This window comes from Musa acuminata, chromosome BXJ3-8, assembly GCF_036884655.1.
Source record: "Musa acuminata AAA Group cultivar baxijiao chromosome BXJ3-8, Cavendish_Baxijiao_AAA, whole genome shotgun sequence".
Taxonomy (NCBI): domain Eukaryota; kingdom Viridiplantae; phylum Streptophyta; class Magnoliopsida; order Zingiberales; family Musaceae; genus Musa; species Musa acuminata.
Window position 1 is genome coordinate 41,590,601 of NC_088356.1, and position 16,676 is coordinate 41,607,276.

General features: G+C 52.5%; 3 protein-coding genes across 3 annotated transcripts; 2 read left to right on the forward strand and 1 right to left on the reverse strand.

Annotated features, from left to right (window-relative positions):
- Nucleotides 1-5,979: 5,979 nt before the first annotated feature.
- Nucleotides 5,980-7,950, reverse strand: LOC103998980 (uncharacterized). The gene has a single exon (XM_009420608.2). It carries the CDS (start codon nucleotides 7,948-7,950, stop codon nucleotides 5,980-5,982), a length of 1,971 nt encoding a protein of 656 aa, XP_009418883.2.
- Nucleotides 7,951-9,520: 1,570 nt separating this feature from the next.
- On the forward strand, nucleotides 9,521-13,668 carry LOC135644042 (proline-rich receptor-like protein kinase PERK1). The gene is made up of 8 exons (XM_065161419.1): nucleotides 9,521-10,316; nucleotides 10,718-11,272; nucleotides 11,626-11,712; nucleotides 11,813-11,883; nucleotides 12,257-12,333; nucleotides 12,646-12,793; nucleotides 12,870-13,031; nucleotides 13,127-13,668. Exons 1-8 carry the CDS (start codon nucleotides 9,536-9,538, stop codon nucleotides 13,421-13,423), a joined length of 2,178 nt encoding a protein of 725 aa, XP_065017491.1. The 5' UTR covers nucleotides 9,521-9,535; the 3' UTR covers nucleotides 13,424-13,668.
- Nucleotides 13,669-13,988: 320 nt separating this feature from the next.
- LOC135644045 (ras-related protein Rab7-like) lies at nucleotides 13,989-16,506 on the forward strand. The gene is made up of 7 exons (XM_065161423.1): nucleotides 13,989-14,197; nucleotides 14,293-14,319; nucleotides 14,465-14,564; nucleotides 15,145-15,291; nucleotides 15,380-15,460; nucleotides 15,724-15,869; nucleotides 16,210-16,506. Exons 1-7 carry the CDS (start codon nucleotides 14,145-14,147, stop codon nucleotides 16,277-16,279), a joined length of 624 nt encoding a protein of 207 aa, XP_065017495.1. The 5' UTR covers nucleotides 13,989-14,144; the 3' UTR covers nucleotides 16,280-16,506.
- Nucleotides 16,507-16,676: the final 170 nt, after the last annotated feature.

Genomic DNA, 16,676 nt, shown 5'->3' on the forward strand with positions numbered 1-16,676 from the left:
TCGGGCATTATGCGGCCGAGGAGGTGACCTCGGGCATTTATGCGGCCGAGGATGTGGCCTCGGGCGTTGCGCGGCCGAGGAGGTGGCCTCGGGCATTATGCGGCCGAGGATGTGGCCTCGGGCGTTACGCGACCGAGGAGGTGACCTCGGGCATTACACGGCCGAGGAGGTGACCTCGGGCATTTATGCGGCCGAGGATGTGGCCTCGGGCGTTACGCGACCGAGGAGGTGACCTCGGGCATTTATGCGGCCGAGGATGTGGCCTCGGGCGTTACGCGACCGAGGAGGTGACCTCGGGCATTATGCGGCCGAGGATGTGGCCTCGGGCGACATGCCGCCGAGGGGATGGCCTCGGGCGACATGCCGCCGAGGGGATGGCCTCGGGCAACACGCATCCGAGGAATGACTTTGTTCTGGCCAGCGATTGATCGTTCAATCGTGCGTGGGCACGGGCGGCCGGTTGCTTTTTCCTGGGGAAGGTCAAGGGGCCGCCCCTTTTGGGAGTCACCGGCTTCCGAGGCTGATATGATTAGCGCCTCCGAACCATCATCACCGCGCTGCCGTTAGCTGCCACGTCATGCTGCATTTATGGTGAAGTGATGTTTTCATCTTCACAGCGCACTTCGGGAGAGGAGGGGTTGTCGTTTTGGCGGGATGCAGCCTGTTTATAAGTAGCGTGGGGCAAGCCCCTGATGGTCTCATCTATTCCTACTCCGCTGCTTCGGACCTCACTGTCTCGTTTGCGTCGATCGTTCTCCTCTTCTCACTAAAGGTCAGTAAGGATGCTGTCCTCCTCCTCCTCCTCCTCCTCCTCCTCGGCTAGAGCCGGAAAAATGGTGGTTATATCGAATCTAAGTTCGTCATCCGACGAAGAAGTAGCCCGGGCCCTCGAAGCCCTGATGTGGCCACACGACCACGACTCAACTGTGAGCGAGTCGTTGCTTAGTCGCCTTCGGGATCTCTATAGCGTCCCAGAGGAGTATGTTCTCCTGGCTCCTGAACTGGGCCAACGGTCGTATGACCCAATTCCGAGGGGTTTCGCCCTCACCGTCAATGCTTTTGAGGCCAGGCTACACCTCACCCTGCACCCCCTCATAACCTTTTGTATTTCACGGTGGCGCATCTCACCGTCTCAGATGGCGCCCAACTCCTAGCGCTACATCGTGGCATTCCTGGGAAGACCGGCCTCAGCGTCCACCGGGGTCTCCCTCGAGCCGACCCTCGCCACGGACGACGAACGGGACGATGCGGCCGATGAAGACTTCCTCCCGCGCACCGCATTAAGATTCACCATCTCTGCGAAGAAACGGAATGCCGTCAGAACGTCAAAAAACATGAAGATCAACAACCACCCTCCTTAAGGCATACCTCGAGGCACCGGGCTAAGACCCGCCTCGACCAACCACCCCTCGGACATACTCCGGATAGCTTGTGAGGATGGGAGGATTTCTTTAAGCCTCCGGAGCTCTCGGCGCTCCGCGTCGTCCTGAGTCGGGGTAGCATTGTCTATCGTACGCGCCGTCCACCAGACCCCGAACCCCCAGTCCTCTAAGCGGCCGACGAAAAAGAAACGCTCTTTCCACCCCCTTATTACTGGAGGGAGCCCCGCTAACCCGAAAGCCTGCTCGGACGGACAGATAATAGCCCCCCGACCCTGGGGGAATGCCACTACGCTAATATCTCCCCGACCCAGTCCCTCTTTCTTTCCTGCTTTCATCTTTCCAAAGGGTCGGGGGGCTATTATCTGTCCGACCGAGCAGGCTTTCGAGTTAGCGGGGCTCCCTCCAGTAATAAGGGGGTGGAAGGAGCGTTTCTTTTTCGTCAGCCGCTTAGAGGACTGGGGGTTCGGGGTCTGGTGGGCGGCGCGTACGATAGACAATGCTACCCCGACTCTGGACGACGCGGAGTGCCGAGAGCTCCGGAGGCTTAAAGAAATCCTCCCATCCTCACAAGCTATCCGAAGTATGTCCGAGGGGTGGTTGGTCGAGGCGGGTCCTAGCCCGGTGCCTCGAGGTATGCCTTAAGGAGGGTGGTTGTTGATCTTCATGTTTTTTGACGTTCTGACGGCATTCCGTTTCTTCGCAGAGATGGTGAATCTTAATGCGGTGCGCGGGAGGAAGTCTTCATCGGCCGCATCGTCCCGTTCGTCGTCCGTGGCGAGGGTCGGCTCGAGGGAGACCCCGGTGGACGCTGAGGCCGGTCTTCCCAGGAAAAGGGCTAGGGTTTCCTCGGGAGAAGCCTCTAGAGAGATTGCGGTCCAAACGGCGGAAGCCGTTACCGCGCCGGCGGGCCACGCCGGGGGAAGCTCTGAGGCGGGTACCAGTAGGGATGCCGTGGTGGAGGCTCCTCGAGGGCCCTCCGTCCGTGACCTTTGTCGTCTGCCGACGGGGGGGGGGGGGGGGGGGGGGGGGGGGGAGGGGGTGAGGAGGATGAACCCTACCAGGGGGGAGGATGAACCCTACCAGATGCGGGTGGTGGGCAGTCTTTCACGAGGCGAGGCCTCCGATCCACTAGTGGCCCGTTGGCAGGGCCTCACTCGAGGCATCCGGGTGTGGGTTGAAGGGGATTCTGCCGCCGAGTTCGTCCGCGGGGGGCTTCATCCCGACATAGCTCGGAACTTGTATACGTTGTCCTCCGAGGCCCTCCTCGGCAAGTCTGCGAAGTCACTGCTATGGGTGAGCGTTATCCGGTCCTTTTATTTACGCGTGCCCGGATGGTTTTTTGACTCGTCTGTCTACAGGGTAATCATTATGCCGCGACGCTGATAGACCGCGTCCGCGACGCGGGGCGAGTTATCGCCACCCTAAGTAGTCGAAACGCGGAGCTCCGGAAGCAGGTGGACGAGTTCCGCGCCGGGAGGGGTCCTGAGGCGATCGCGGCAGTTGAGCAGCGCGCCGCGGATTCGGAGGCGGAGGTAGTGCGCCTTCGTTCCGAGCTTCAGGCGTCCGAGGCGCGAAGCTCAGAGCTCCAGGTGCACCTGAAGGCGGCTATGGCCGAATCTCGCTCGGCGAGGGCGGATTCGCTGGAGTTGATCCGCCGCCTAGAAGAGGCGCGTGCAGAGGCGCAGGAGGCTTCCGCGGCCCTTGATGCCGAGGCCCGTCAGAGGCCGACAAAGGACAAGAAATTGATCGAGGACTACAAAAGTTCCTCGGGATTTCAACTTGGCCTTGTTCGGACTGGGCAGGTCTCATACGAATACGGGTACCGGATTGCCCTTGCTCACTTTAAGGGGCGCTATCCTGACCTGGAGGTCGCGGAAGACCCCTTCGAGTCCTTTCCTGAGGACATGGGTGTCGACATGCCGGAAGAGGTGCCTTTTGATGATAGCCCCGATGCTCCTGAATAAGCATTTGTACTTTTTCGTTTTGTCTTATTGGAAGTTTGGTTATGTAATGGGTTTCTCGAATGAACGCGGTTTTTCTCCCTTTCTCCAATTTGTCCGCTCGTGTCTTCTGATGTTGCGATACAATTCTGTCTCTTAGTCGAATCTCCGCTCACGGAAAGAATTTTTTGAGGTTTTGCGCATTCCAAGTCCTTGGCAAGGGGCAGCCCATCATCGTCGCGAGTCGAAATGTATCTACCCTGACAACTTCGGTCACCCGGTAAGGGCCTTCCCAATTGGGAGCCAACTTGCTGCGCGCCCGGGCCGGATCGCTAATCTCGATCCTCCGTAGGACTAGGTCGCCCAGTTTGATGGGTCGGGGTCGTACCTTTCGGTTGTAGATCCTTGCGACGACCCTCGCGCAGGTCGAGGCTGGCTCGAAGTCCTTCGTTCGAGACTTCCTCGTTATATCCTCCTGTCCGGAGGGTGGCAAGGGCTACTTTGGGCGGTAGGACAGCTTCGGTTCCGAACGCGAGGCTGTAAGGGGACTCTCCGGTCGCGGTCTTGGGAGTGGTGCATAGCGACCACAAGACACTCGGGAGTTCGTCCGTCCAGGCCGATCGGGCTGCAGACACCTTTCTTTTGAGCCCGTCTAGGATGGACCGATTGGTTACCTCGACCAGCCCGTTCGTCTGAGGGTAGGCCACTGAGCTGAACCGTAGCTGGATGCCGTGGTTGGCGCAGAACTCCCGGAACCTTTTTCCAACGAACTGGGGCCCGTTGTCGGTGATGATGGTTTTGGGCAATCCAAACCGAGTCACCAGGTTCCTCCATACGAATTTCTCTATTTGCTGCTCAGTGATTGACGCAGGCGCCGAGCCGACGCTTCATCGGGTGGAAGAGTTCCGTCCCGTTTGAAACGCAGCAATTCTTGTATCCAAGAGGTAGGCGCGTCACCCAAGGTCGCGGCTGCAATTTTGATGGCGCGGGCAGGCAGCTCCTCGATCTCGGACTGGACTTCGGAGGCTGGCTTCGATGCCAGTTTAGCTAGGGTGTCGACACGCTCATTTTCTCCCCTCGAGACGTTAGATAACGTAAAATGAGGAAACTTGGCGACTAGGTTCTTTACCTGTGCCAGGTACTTCGCCATGGTCGGGTCACGAGCCTCGTATCCTCCGCCGAGTTGCTCGGCTACCAGCTGAGAGTCGGTGAGGACGCGGATGGCGATCACCTGCATCTCGAGGGCCAGCCTAAGTCCTGCTAAGAGTGCCTCGTATTCCGCCTCGTTGTTGGTGGCCTGGAACCCGAAGCGGAGGGAACGCTCGAACGTCCGCCCGTCGGGAGCTTGCAGCACCAGCCCCGCGCCGGCGCCCTTTGAGTTGGCCGATCCATCGACGTGCAGGACCCAAGCCTCGGGAGGTTGTTGGAGACCTTCGTCCTCGATCTGGGTTAGTTCTGCGATGATGTCGGCCACAGATTGGGCCTTGATGGCGGCCCTGGGCGCATATTGTATGTCGTGCTCGCCGAGCTCCACCGCCCATTTGAGGAGGCGTCCTGCAACATCAAATTTGGACAGAATTTGCCGAAGCGGTTGGTCAGTAACGACCTTCACCGGATGGGCCTAGAAGTATGGACGTAGCTTCCGTGCAGATAGCACGAGCGCAAGCGCCAGCTTCTCGATTGGTGGGTATCGCTCCTCAGGCCCATTTAGGACGTGGCTGACATAGTAGACGGGAAGCTGCTCGCCAGAATTTTCCTTGACCAGGACGGAGCTGACTGCGTGCTGGGAGGCGGCAAGGTAGATGCTTAGCTTCTCCCCCGGAGAGACTAATGCGAGACGGGGAAGGTCGGGCAAGTGCCGCTTCACTTGGTTGAGGGCTTCCTCGCATTCCCCCGTCCACTGGAAATTTTTCGGATTCTTCAATGCTCTGAAGAAGGGGAGGCAGCGATCACCTGATCGGGTAAGGAAACGGGACATAGCGACAAGCCTGTCGTTAAGGCATTGTAGGTCTTTGATCGTCTGAGGCGACTGCATATTGATTATCGCCTGGACTTTCTCTGGATTGGCGTCGATTCCTCTTTCGTGTATGATGAATCCGAGGAACTTTCCTGACGTAACGCCGAAGGCGCACTTCGCGGGGTTGAGCCTCATGCCATATCTGCGCAGCATGGCGAACGCCTCGGCTAGATCGGTCAGGTGGGCCCCCATCTCTTGGCTTTTGACGATCATGTCGTCGACGTAGACTTCCATGTTCTGCTCGATCTGGTGGGCGAACATCTTGTTTACTGTTCTCTGGTATGTAGCCCCAGCGTTCTTCAATCCGAATGGCATGACCTTGTAGAAGGCCCCTCGAGCGGTGAGGAAAGCCGTGTGTTCTCGGTCTTCGGGTGCCATTTTGAACTGATTGTACCCCGAGAAGGCGTCCATGAATGAGAGGCGGGCGTGTCCGGCCATGGCGTCGACCAACTAATCGACTTTTGGAAGGGGGTAGCAATCCTTCGGGCATGCATCGTTGAGACAGGTGTAATCAACGCACATCCTCCAGCTTCCATTAGCTTTTTTTGACGAGGACTATATTGGATAACCATTGTGGGTACCTTGCTTCTTCTATGAAGTCTGCCGCCAGAAGTCGGCCCACTTCTTCCCGTATGGCTAGCTACCGGTCAGGGGCCTGCCGTCTAGGTTTTTGTTTTACCTGGTGGGCGTCAGGTGAGATGTTGAGGTGATGCTGCACCACCCCTGGGTCGACGCCCGTCATGTCAGAGGGCGACCAAGCGAAGACGTCGGCATTCTCTTGTAGGAGGCCGACGAGTTGTCTTCGTTCTTGTTCGGGTAGTTCCGACCCGATCCTAACCGTCTGCTCAGGTCGACCTTCTTGCAGCGGCACGTCCGTGGTGGACCCTCTCGACTCAGGATGGGAGGCTGGCTTCTTCGCCTCTCGGGGGTCCGCCAACGGTGGCTCGACCCTGGCCCTCTTGTGTAGCGAGACGACGGTCAGGTAGCAGCGCCTGGATTCCCGGGGACTTCCTACGACTTCTCCTGTCCCGGCGTGGGTCGGGAACTTCACCGTTTGGTAGTAGGTCGAGACGACAGCTCTGATTTTGTTGAGGGTTGGCCGGCCGAGGATGGCGTTATATGCAGCGAGGAGGTCGATTACTAGGAAGGTGGTCATCACTGTCTTTGACTTCGGCGGTGCTCCTAGGGTCAATGGTAAAGTGATCGCCCCTAGCGGTGAGATTGAATCACCGGTGAATCCGGTGAGTGCCGAGAGGATTGGCTTCATGTTATCTCCGGGCAAGCCGAGCTTTCGGAAGGCGTCGAAGTAGAGTATGTCGGCCGAGCTCCCGGTGTCGACCATGATCCTCCTTACTTGCGCATTGGCTATTCTGGCCGATATCACGAGCGTGTCATCGTGCTCGACTTGTTGGAGGACCTGGGTCCGGAAGCTGTCGCTGGGCTCGGGCCCATGCCTGGGAGCTTCGGCCGGAGCGGCTCTAGCGTACGCCTTTCTTCCGATCATGGAATCCCTGCCAGATGCGAGGCCGCCCGTTATTACGTCGATGTGTCGTTCGATGAGACCCTCCGGGCGTGGTGAAGGCTCACTGTCCGACCGGAGGTACTGACCGAGGTGTCCCCTATGAATGAGCTCCTCGATCTGCCTCTTTAGCTCCCGACACTGCTCGGTGTCATGCCCATGTTGCATGTGGAAATGGCAGAACTTTGACTGGTCCGCCAGCGCCCGCGGATTCCTCATCGGGTAAGGTTCTTTGAGCAGTCCCTTTTTCCTTATGTGGAGGAATATTTCCGTCCGGGATGAGTTCAAGGCCGGGAGAGGGGGCCTCGATGTCGGCGGGTCGGATCTGTCCAACCTGCGCCGAGACGCAGCGGGTTGCTGCGGCCGGGGCGGCTCCGCCTTGACCCTCTTGTGCTCCTCGTGCCTCCCGGCCATCCAGGTCTCCGCGGCAACGAACTGGCTCGCCCGCTGGAGCATCTCGAGCACCGTCGTGGGGGGTCGCTCCACCAGAGACCAGAAGAACCTGGAGGGTCGCAGACCTATCATGAACGCCTGCATCAATAGAGAAGGGTGAGCGTCTGAGAGTCCTCGGATCTGCGTCGTAAAATGATTTACGAAGTGGGAGAGGGGCTCGTCCTCCCTTTGGTGGAGTCCGAGGAGCAACGCCACGGACGGCTTCGGACGGGCGTAGGCCAAGAAATTGAGCTCGAAATCTCGAGCAAGCTGGTCGAAGGAAGAGATGGTCCCTGTCTTCAGGCCACTATACCATGCGCGGGCTGGTCCCCTTAGGGTCGTCAGGAATGCCCTGCACATCAAGGCGTCAGAAGTCCCATACAGCGCCTTTTGGGCGCAAAACGCGGCCACGTGTTCCGCGAGGTCAGCGGCGCCGTCATAGGCGTCGAGGGATGGGAGCCGGAAGTGTGGTGGAATCACTTGATCCTGTATTTCGGGTGCGAACGGTGATCCTTGGTATCCGTCTGCCCCGAGCTCCCCCTTTGTCCTGCGAACCTCCTGCTGTACTTCGTCAAGGCGTCGATTGAAGAGGCGTAGTTGGGCTCGCAGGGCGTTGGTCGAGTCCGCGGGCGGTACCTCAGGCTCTGGACGGCTCGACATGTCTTCCGCCTCTCCGTCTACGAGCTGGGTCGTTCGGTTCCGAGGCAAGGCCGGGGGCTCGGGGAGCGGCACACGCGTCCGGACTTGGGGCTCACGCTGTTGCGAAGGCTGGGTCACCTGCGGGGGCGTCGGCTAGGAGACGAGCGTGATGATAGTCTGCATCACGCCCGCCATCGCTCGGACTTGGTGAGCAAGATCGTGGAAGGCTTCAGGCGAAACGGGTGAGGGGCCAACGGGGACGTCGGGTGGCGACAAGCCTGGGTCGTTGAACAGCCGCCAATAGCGCTCCGATGTCATGGAAGGACGCTCGTCACGGGGTCCATCCCGGAGGGGATGTTTTTCTGGGGTGTTGACCGGGCACGACCCCATGGCTGCGAGTTCGCCAAAGTGGATCTGCTGATTGTTTGACATTTAGGCCCTCCTTTTAGCGCCAAAATGTTGCGGGAAACAACTGTATGCCGTGGCCTCGGGGCCGAAACGACTTGGTTCGGGTCCGAATGCGCGGGGATCCGGCGTGGCGCTCCTCGGTACAGCCGGGGTGGCCTGTCGCGGTGGTCCGGATGGGGGGGTGGCACGGGGATGAAGTCTGACCGCTTCTTCGGGGAGGTGCGACCCTGCCTTCGTTCCTGCACACAGGTCGGGTCGGAAGCTCGGCTCGACCCCTCCGACGATCAAGTTAGCGACGTGGAGAGGGTTTTTGAGGAAGAGATGCCTCCGTGCCGGTGTTGGGTGTCGGTCCCCTTCCCTGCTTAGAACTCGGGAGTATTTATAGGGTAGTTTAGTGTTACCTGATGGTCCTGCCTGTGGGAGGCAGGATCGTACCTCTGACGGCGTCTGACCTTGCTATTGACGTTGCGTGGGGAACCGACTCGCCGTAGGGTATGGGCGAGGGTCGATCGTCGTCCTCCTCTGCCTTCGTCCAGCGCGCGGGGTCAGACAGCGATGGAGTCGTCGTCTGCAGGGGATCACGTCAGGACGTGTCTAGTCATCATTAGAGCTCTCTTCCTTGGGCAGAGTGGCTCCCAGGTGAGATTGACATTGTGACACGTCATGTTGCCATTATTGTCCCTATCAGGCGTAACGGCACATCACAGCATGAACGCTCTATTTCCCTCTATGGAGTGCGCAATCCATCACAGGGGACAAAAACCATATTGGCAATAGTTTGTATCAGATATTGGGCTTTTGATTGAATGAAAGAAAGAGCACCGTCCGATTCCTTCTTATTCGAACTTAATCAAAATTAATGGATATCATAAGAATTTTGAAGGATAGGCGGAAAGAATACGTGTAGCCAAGAAAGAAAAGCTGAAATATATAGAGAAGCAGCAGAACGCTATTGATCTTTCATTCTAGGAGAAATGATGCAACTTCATATGAAAACAACGAGGAGTTCGTGGAATCTTGTCTTGGAAGGAGGAAAGAAAAAAAAAGAAGGAGAACGAGCTCGAAAAGATCAGCAGCAACTTGCCTGTCTGCTTCACGAGCTCCGCTATCGTACAAGGGCGGACTTGGTCGAACGGGATGACAGTGACAAATGTACAGTATCGGAGGAATGCAATCCACGAGGAGTGGACGGGACCGCATGGACTCCACTATTCTCTCTGCCTTCCACTTTCTTCTCCGTTTGAGGATCGGAAGGGCGCACACGGCCACGGTTCAACTTTTCCTTGGGGCTGAAAACTTGACGGTCACTGAATCGGTGGAAAGAAGCCTTCGGATGGTTTGCGTCCCGTTGACGTACGAGGAAAAGCCTGTACCCTGCAGGGACCGGAACATCAAATCCTCATCGTCCTTCCGCCCCCGCCACCGGAGTGCCCCACTGAGTGTGAGCGGCCCCCGCGGCGATGCCGACCGAGCATCTCTCCCATTCCCATTACCACCTCCGCAGTCGGTTCCTCTCCCCTACACCTCGAACAAAGCAAGAAGAACAAGAAGAAGAAGCCGGCCACGATACCGATACTTGCTGGCCATGTCCACCCCCTCCGGCTCCCCTCCCACGGCCACCCCCGCCGCCCAGTCCACTCCCTCCCCCGCCAACACGTCACAGCCCCCGCCAACCCCTTCCTCCTCGTCTCCACCGCTGCCCTCCGGCCAAGCTCCACCCATCCCCCGTCCACCTTTACCACCCGATCCTCTGTCTGCCCCGTTTCCTCCGTCGCCATCGTCGACGAGCTCGGTCTCGACCTCACTTGTGGTCGGAGTCACGGTGGGTGGGCTGGTGATCCTCTTGCTGCTAAGCTTTATCTGCGTCTGCTGTTGGATAAAGAAGCGCTCGCCGCCGCCCCATTACTACGGAGCTCCCCCGCCGCCCCCACCGCCTCACTACTACGGATCTCTCCCGCCGCCTCCACCGGCACGAAAAGGTTCCATCTACTACTCCAGAAATAGACCAAAATCTATAACGAAACCTTTCTTTAGATAAAGTCTTCAGACAGCCCAAATCTTTAGATTAGATCTCTCTGATACTCCATAATTCACATTTGTGTTAGTTTATATGTCTGTGAGTTCCGCTTGATATGATATATGCAATTCTGGATGCATTACAAAATGGTATTCCATTGAACGAAATCCCCAACAAGTAGTAGTAATCTTGGAAAGATGAATCGATGTCATGACATCCTCCTCACTTCCGGTTGAGACCCTAAAGAGGATTGTTATGGCTGCGTCCCTTTCCATTTTTCCTCACTGGTTTTAGCATAGTGTTGCTGTCTTTTCTCAGTGTTCTATGATTTCTAAATGACAAAAGATATTTGGGTGCTTTCAGATGAATGGTTTGGCCAGCATCGGCAACAATATGGTCCACCTCGAGCATATCATTTTGTCAAAGGTCCACCGGGACCTCCACAACCACCACCACCACCACCACCGCCGCCGTTGTTTTTGCGTCCTCCACGCCCACCAAGCCATTTGCCACCTCCACCTATGATAAGCAGCAATGGAGGTTTGGGGTCCAATAATTCTGGCGCTGAGGATCCACCGACTCCATCCCCCGGCGTTGCACTCGGCTTCTCGAAAAGCACCTTCACTTATGAAGAACTGGCTATGGCAACAGATGATTTCTCCGACGCTAATCTCCTTGGACAAGGTGGATTTGGCTATGTTCACAGAGGGGCGCTTGCCGACGGCAAGGAAGTCGCAATCAAACAATTGAAACCAGGTAGCGGACAGGGTGAGCGTGAATTCCAGGCAGAGGTTGAGATCATTAGTCGTGTGCATCACAAGCATCTGGTCTCATTGGTTGGATACTGCATTTCTGGAGGCAAGAGGCTTCTTGTTTATGAATTTGTTCCTAACAACACCTTGGGGTTCCATCTGCATGGTAAGCCATCGTACCATTTTGTCAGCTGCTGCCATTCGACATAGCTTGAGCTACATAGTTCTTCTAGATCTTCCTACATGTATTCAGATGACAGTGGCCGATAAGCAGGCATTTTTTTCGGATTTGTGCATGAAACATGATTAGTCCTATCCATTAAGTTCTCTGTTGATTGTGATGAACCCTGTAAAACATTTAATAGATGTTGGATCTGTACTATGTATTTGGATTAGGACCCTGCAATTCTGTAAGATTTCGTCCTGGAAAATGTAGTAAACAATAGTAAGATTTCCTCCTTTGAATTACTATTGACGGCTGGATTCTATTCTATCATCTAAAAGCACTTCGTTTTCTAGGGAAAGGTCAGCCAACAATGGAATGGTCTATACGATTGAGAATTGCACTGGGATCTGCAAAGGGATTGGCATATCTTCACGAGGACTGTGAGTGTTTGATCTCTTTTTGCATGCCTCATTACCTCATTAAACTCTTTTAGGTTTTGATTTGCTTGACTTTGTTCCTTATTGTTATTTACATTCGTAGGCCACCCTAAAATTATTCACCGCGATATTAAAGCATCCAACATTCTTCTTGACTACAAATATGAGGCAAAGGTAAACAATCACCTCTCACATTCTGCTTTAGCACCAGGCAATTTATCTCCTGTAAATAATTAGGCTCAGGAACATACTACTGCAATTGATCTACGGAGAGCAGTAATGTAATCTGCGAAACTCTGGGTTTTGGAAAGCTTTGATGTTCTTCATTTGTCTCAGTTCTCAAATATTTCTCTTTTTTCTTTTCGTGCCGATGACTCTGTTCAAGTGGACAAACAACTTAGTTGAAGGCATTCTGATTGTGCTCCAAACAATGCCCCTTTTTTCGCCTGAAACCTTCACAATCAAGCAGCAACATTTATTTCATCCACTAGTCTGTCCATGAAAACAGAACGTTAATTTCATTAAAATTTGATTTTCTGATTTGCAGGTTGCAGATTTTGGGCTTGCAAAGTTTGCTTCTGATACCGACACCCACATTTCGACGCGAGTCATGGGAACCTTTGGGTATGCTTCATCTTGACTCGTCTCAATTTGCTTTATAATCTCGGACTCACTTTTATAGATTAGGGACTTCGGATCATGTGTTCGTCTTTGCTCTTTCACTTATTTCCTGCCTGTGTTGAAATGTGGATTATAACAGCACACGATCGAAAATTGTTTCTTTGGTGATATTTCAGCAAAATTGAAAATGATGTAGTGATTGAATTAGCTCCTATACTGTAGCAAGAATGAAGCTTTTGAATGAAGATTGGATTAGATTAGCTCCTGCTATCTTTGCCGCTGCAAATTAACCTGCAAGCTCAAAAATTCTTGCAGTTATCTGGCACCTGAATATGCATCTTCAGGCAAACTCACCGACAAATCAGATGTCTTCTCTTTCGGTGTCATGCTTCTGGAGCTAATCACCGGGCGGCGCCCCATTGATTCATCCCAAACTTTCACGGATGAAAGCTTGGTCGACTGGGTCGGTGTATCATTCATGTTCCTCTGCTTAATTACCTTCCGCAACCAATTCTTAGATTTGCTTGTCAGTCCTGCAGGCGAGACCGCTGCTTGCTCGAGCGCTAGATGATGGCAACTACGACGCCCTTGTCGATCCGAGGTTGGGAAAGAAGTATAACCTTAGTGAGATGGCCCGCATGGTTTCCTGCGCTGCTGCTTGTGTGCGCCATTCGGCACGGCGCCGGCCAAGGATGAGCCAGGTGCTGTTTCTTGATCTCTTCTCTGCACGGCATCTGCACTTGTTTCTTGACTCAGAATGCGGCTTTTCCTAATCCCGGAGAGTGCAACCGATCAGATCGCCCGAGCTCTAGAAGGAGATACGTGCCTTGAGGATTTGAACGAAGGCATCAGACCAGGTCACAGCATGTACCACACTTCCTATGGCAGCTCCGACTACGATTCTGGCCAGTACAGTGAAGACATCAGAGAGTTTAGGAAAATGGTAATGGGGACTGAAGAGAACGCCACCGGCGAATCCATCATGCCCGCCGCCGAGTATGCTCAGAATCCATCGACGTCGAGCAGCGAAGGTCGACACACGCAGGAAATAGAGATGGGGAAGAAGAAAGACGTGAGCGAGAAAGGTGGCTGAGGCACACACGGTTTTGGGACTACTTTTACGGGTCTTTCATTTCATGCATGTTTGTGACCTTTTACATCGGAGCATCGACGATCAACCACAAGGTTTATGCTCATGAACAAGACGGAGAGAGTGAAGCATCTGAGAGAGGATGGCCGCTTGGATTTGCCATGATAGAAGATGAACGAATCATTAATTTCTTCTGTAGCCAAAGAATCAGTAATTTCTCATCTAATTAAGTAGGTTTTACTTGATAATGCTCTGATTCTGATTAGTCCTATAAATTTATGCTCAGAACAAAAGTTTACGTTAATGCGGTCATTATTCCCTCAAACTGTCCGCCAAATAAGTATCTATCGAGTGTTCATAACGTTGCTCATCCACAAGAACAGACACAGATCTCCGCCGCGTCAGCTCGCTGCGTGTGTACGATCTAAACTGGGGGTAATCGTGGCTTCTCAGCTCGGGGTCTTGTCGGCGGGTCCCACAAAAACTGTCGCAAGCGGCAAGCGGGTACGGAACGGCGGGGTGGGAAATGCGTCGCCTCATTATAATTATGATACAAGGAAGAGGCTGACGTCATCGTCATCAGTTGTGATTTGGGGGTCCTAAAATTGGGTTCTCGACTTCTCTTCTCCCCCGATTCGGGCGACGGTTTCTGGGCCTCGTGGCGACGAAGGAAACCCTAGATCGCTAGGCTTCGATCCTCCTTGCCTCCGCGGGATCCGAATCCATGGCGTCCCGAAGGCGAATGCTCCTCAAAGTTATCATCCTCGGGGACAGCGGGTGAGATCTCCATCCTCTTCGTTCTTCAGGAAGGAAGAAGTGCCTTTTCCTGTGTTCTCGAGCCGTTACTCAATCGTGATTGTGTTCTTTGACAGGGTCGGGAAGACATCTCTGATGAATCAGTAAGACTCTCCGACCGCTTCTTGCTTTTGCGTTCCTTTTTTTCTTCTTCTTTAGATTTTAGTTTCCAATAAAAAGGTTTGTTCTTCCAATGGTGGATGATTTGGGGTTGAATGCTATATTTATATATATATATTCATATAACAGGTACGTGAACAAGAAGTTCAGTAACCAGTATAAGGCGACCATCGGAGCTGATTTCTTGACTAAAGAAGTTCAGATCGATGACAGATTGTTCACATTGCAGGTTGCTTCTGTTGATCCTCTTCCTTGCTTGTTTCCTAAGCACAATAGTGGCTCATGGTCATAGGATCCAAGTTGGTTTCTGGCTGGATTTCCATAGGCACTATGCTCCCTTTGTCTGACATGAATCGTTGTTTTCATTCAAGGTTGTATTTTGTGATTCTTCGATGAAGATAAATGATACATTCCATAGTGCTCGGGTGGGATGGGGATGTTGGCTCATACATTTGCAAATAAAACTAATGTTCAGAGAAATCATCATCAATGTTTTTTATTTAATTATCCTGTTGTGCTTTGGTAAGAATTTAAAACCATTGATCATGTCTCATCTAATAAAGTAAACTTTTAGATGCAACGACACCGATCTTTAAAAATTTAAGGTGTCAAAGAGAAAAGTCCTACTTCGCCGCATGTTGGATTTGACCCAATCTATCTCACTTACTTTATAGCTTAGCTTTTTATGCAATGACAGTGATAATAAATCTACTTTTAAGTTGATTGTTTTTTCTCCCGTTTCGAGTCTTTTACTGTTTATCGTCAAAGTAAATTTCTATAGGTTCACTTTCTGATATTTTCCTTTTCAGATATGGGACACAGCAGGACAGGAGAGGTTCCAGAGTCTCGGTGTGGCTTTCTATCGTGGAGCTGATTGTTGTGTCCTTGTGTATGATGTTAATGTCATGAAATCATTTGATAATTTGAATAATTGGCGTGAGGAATTTCTGATTCAGGTTAATGATGTTTGACTCTCTTGATTGATCTAGAAAACAACACATGAAAAATTTATAAGCACATGCTCATCCAATATTGAATTTTCAGGCTAGCCCTTCTGACCCTGAGAACTTCCCTTTCATAGTGTTGGGTAACAAGATCGATATTGATGGTGGCAACAGCCGAGTGGTAAGATGACTTTTCCTTTATTTTCTTACGTAAGAAACAAAATGTTTGATATAATAGTCTCAGTTGTCTTCTACTCGAGTTATGCGATGGGCCCAAACAAACAGAATACGTCGAAGAGATAGATGGTTGTCATGGAACCATATCTAGATCAATGCGGTGGACTAGTAGATGCTAATATTTGGCTGGACTGAGTCTTGATGTGGCACCCTGTGATCTGGTACTGTGTGTTTTATCGTGCGTTAACCTGTCTCGGGAATTTTCAGGTCTCCCAGAAAAAGGCCAAGGCATGGTGTGCATCAAAGGGGAACATCCCCTACTTTGAGACGTCAGCTAAAGAAGGATTCAACGTCGAAGCTGCTTTCCAGTGTATTGCGCAGAATGCTCTCAAGAATGAACCAGAGGAAGATATGTGAGTAGCTTTCTTATCATCTGTCGGCACCTCTGAATTCCTAGTAGAATAACCATTTATGCTGCACACACATCAGTACACATCACCGGCCTTTAAATTTTCCTCTCAAACCTAAAAGTTGCAGTTAGATGTTGATCTGTTTATTATCCAAACCCCATGACATTGAACCGTTCCATGTTTCATAGAAAACTTGTACGTCATACAGGTTGTTTGTATATTTAACGTTCCGATTTAATAGTATGGCTTGTTTATCTAACTCGCAATTTTGAGACTTAGGTTTGTTTATTGTTTTACTCTGGTTATGGAGCTAATTGTCATCTTTTTTTTGATGATGATGAAGATATCTTCCTGATACCATTGATGTCTCGGGTGGTGCAAGACAGCAGCAATCATCTGGTTGCGAATGCTAGATGGAATTCGTTCGTGTTGCTCTTTCAAAATTTGTCACCTCACCAATTTAATCCTATCGTTGCAACATCACTTGTAATTTGTGCCATATTCTATGGTGATTGGTTCTTGTTCTTTCTGGGATGTTCTTCCCCTGTTTATTTATGTCTTAGCTTCAAGGATCATCAACTTGATTGTACCCGATGAATATGGTTGCCGAATTTTATCAGCCTCTGTGCAATCTTTTGCACGCGTCCAATGTCATTTGAGTTCCTTTTTACCTCTCAGCTATATATATATATATATATATATATACACACACAAACGTTCTTACACCCCAGGTGGCTGGTGGCTTTCCCTGGAGTTCCGCGAGACTTGAGATATTTAAATGGTCGCGAGAGACTCGCAATGGTGATGTGA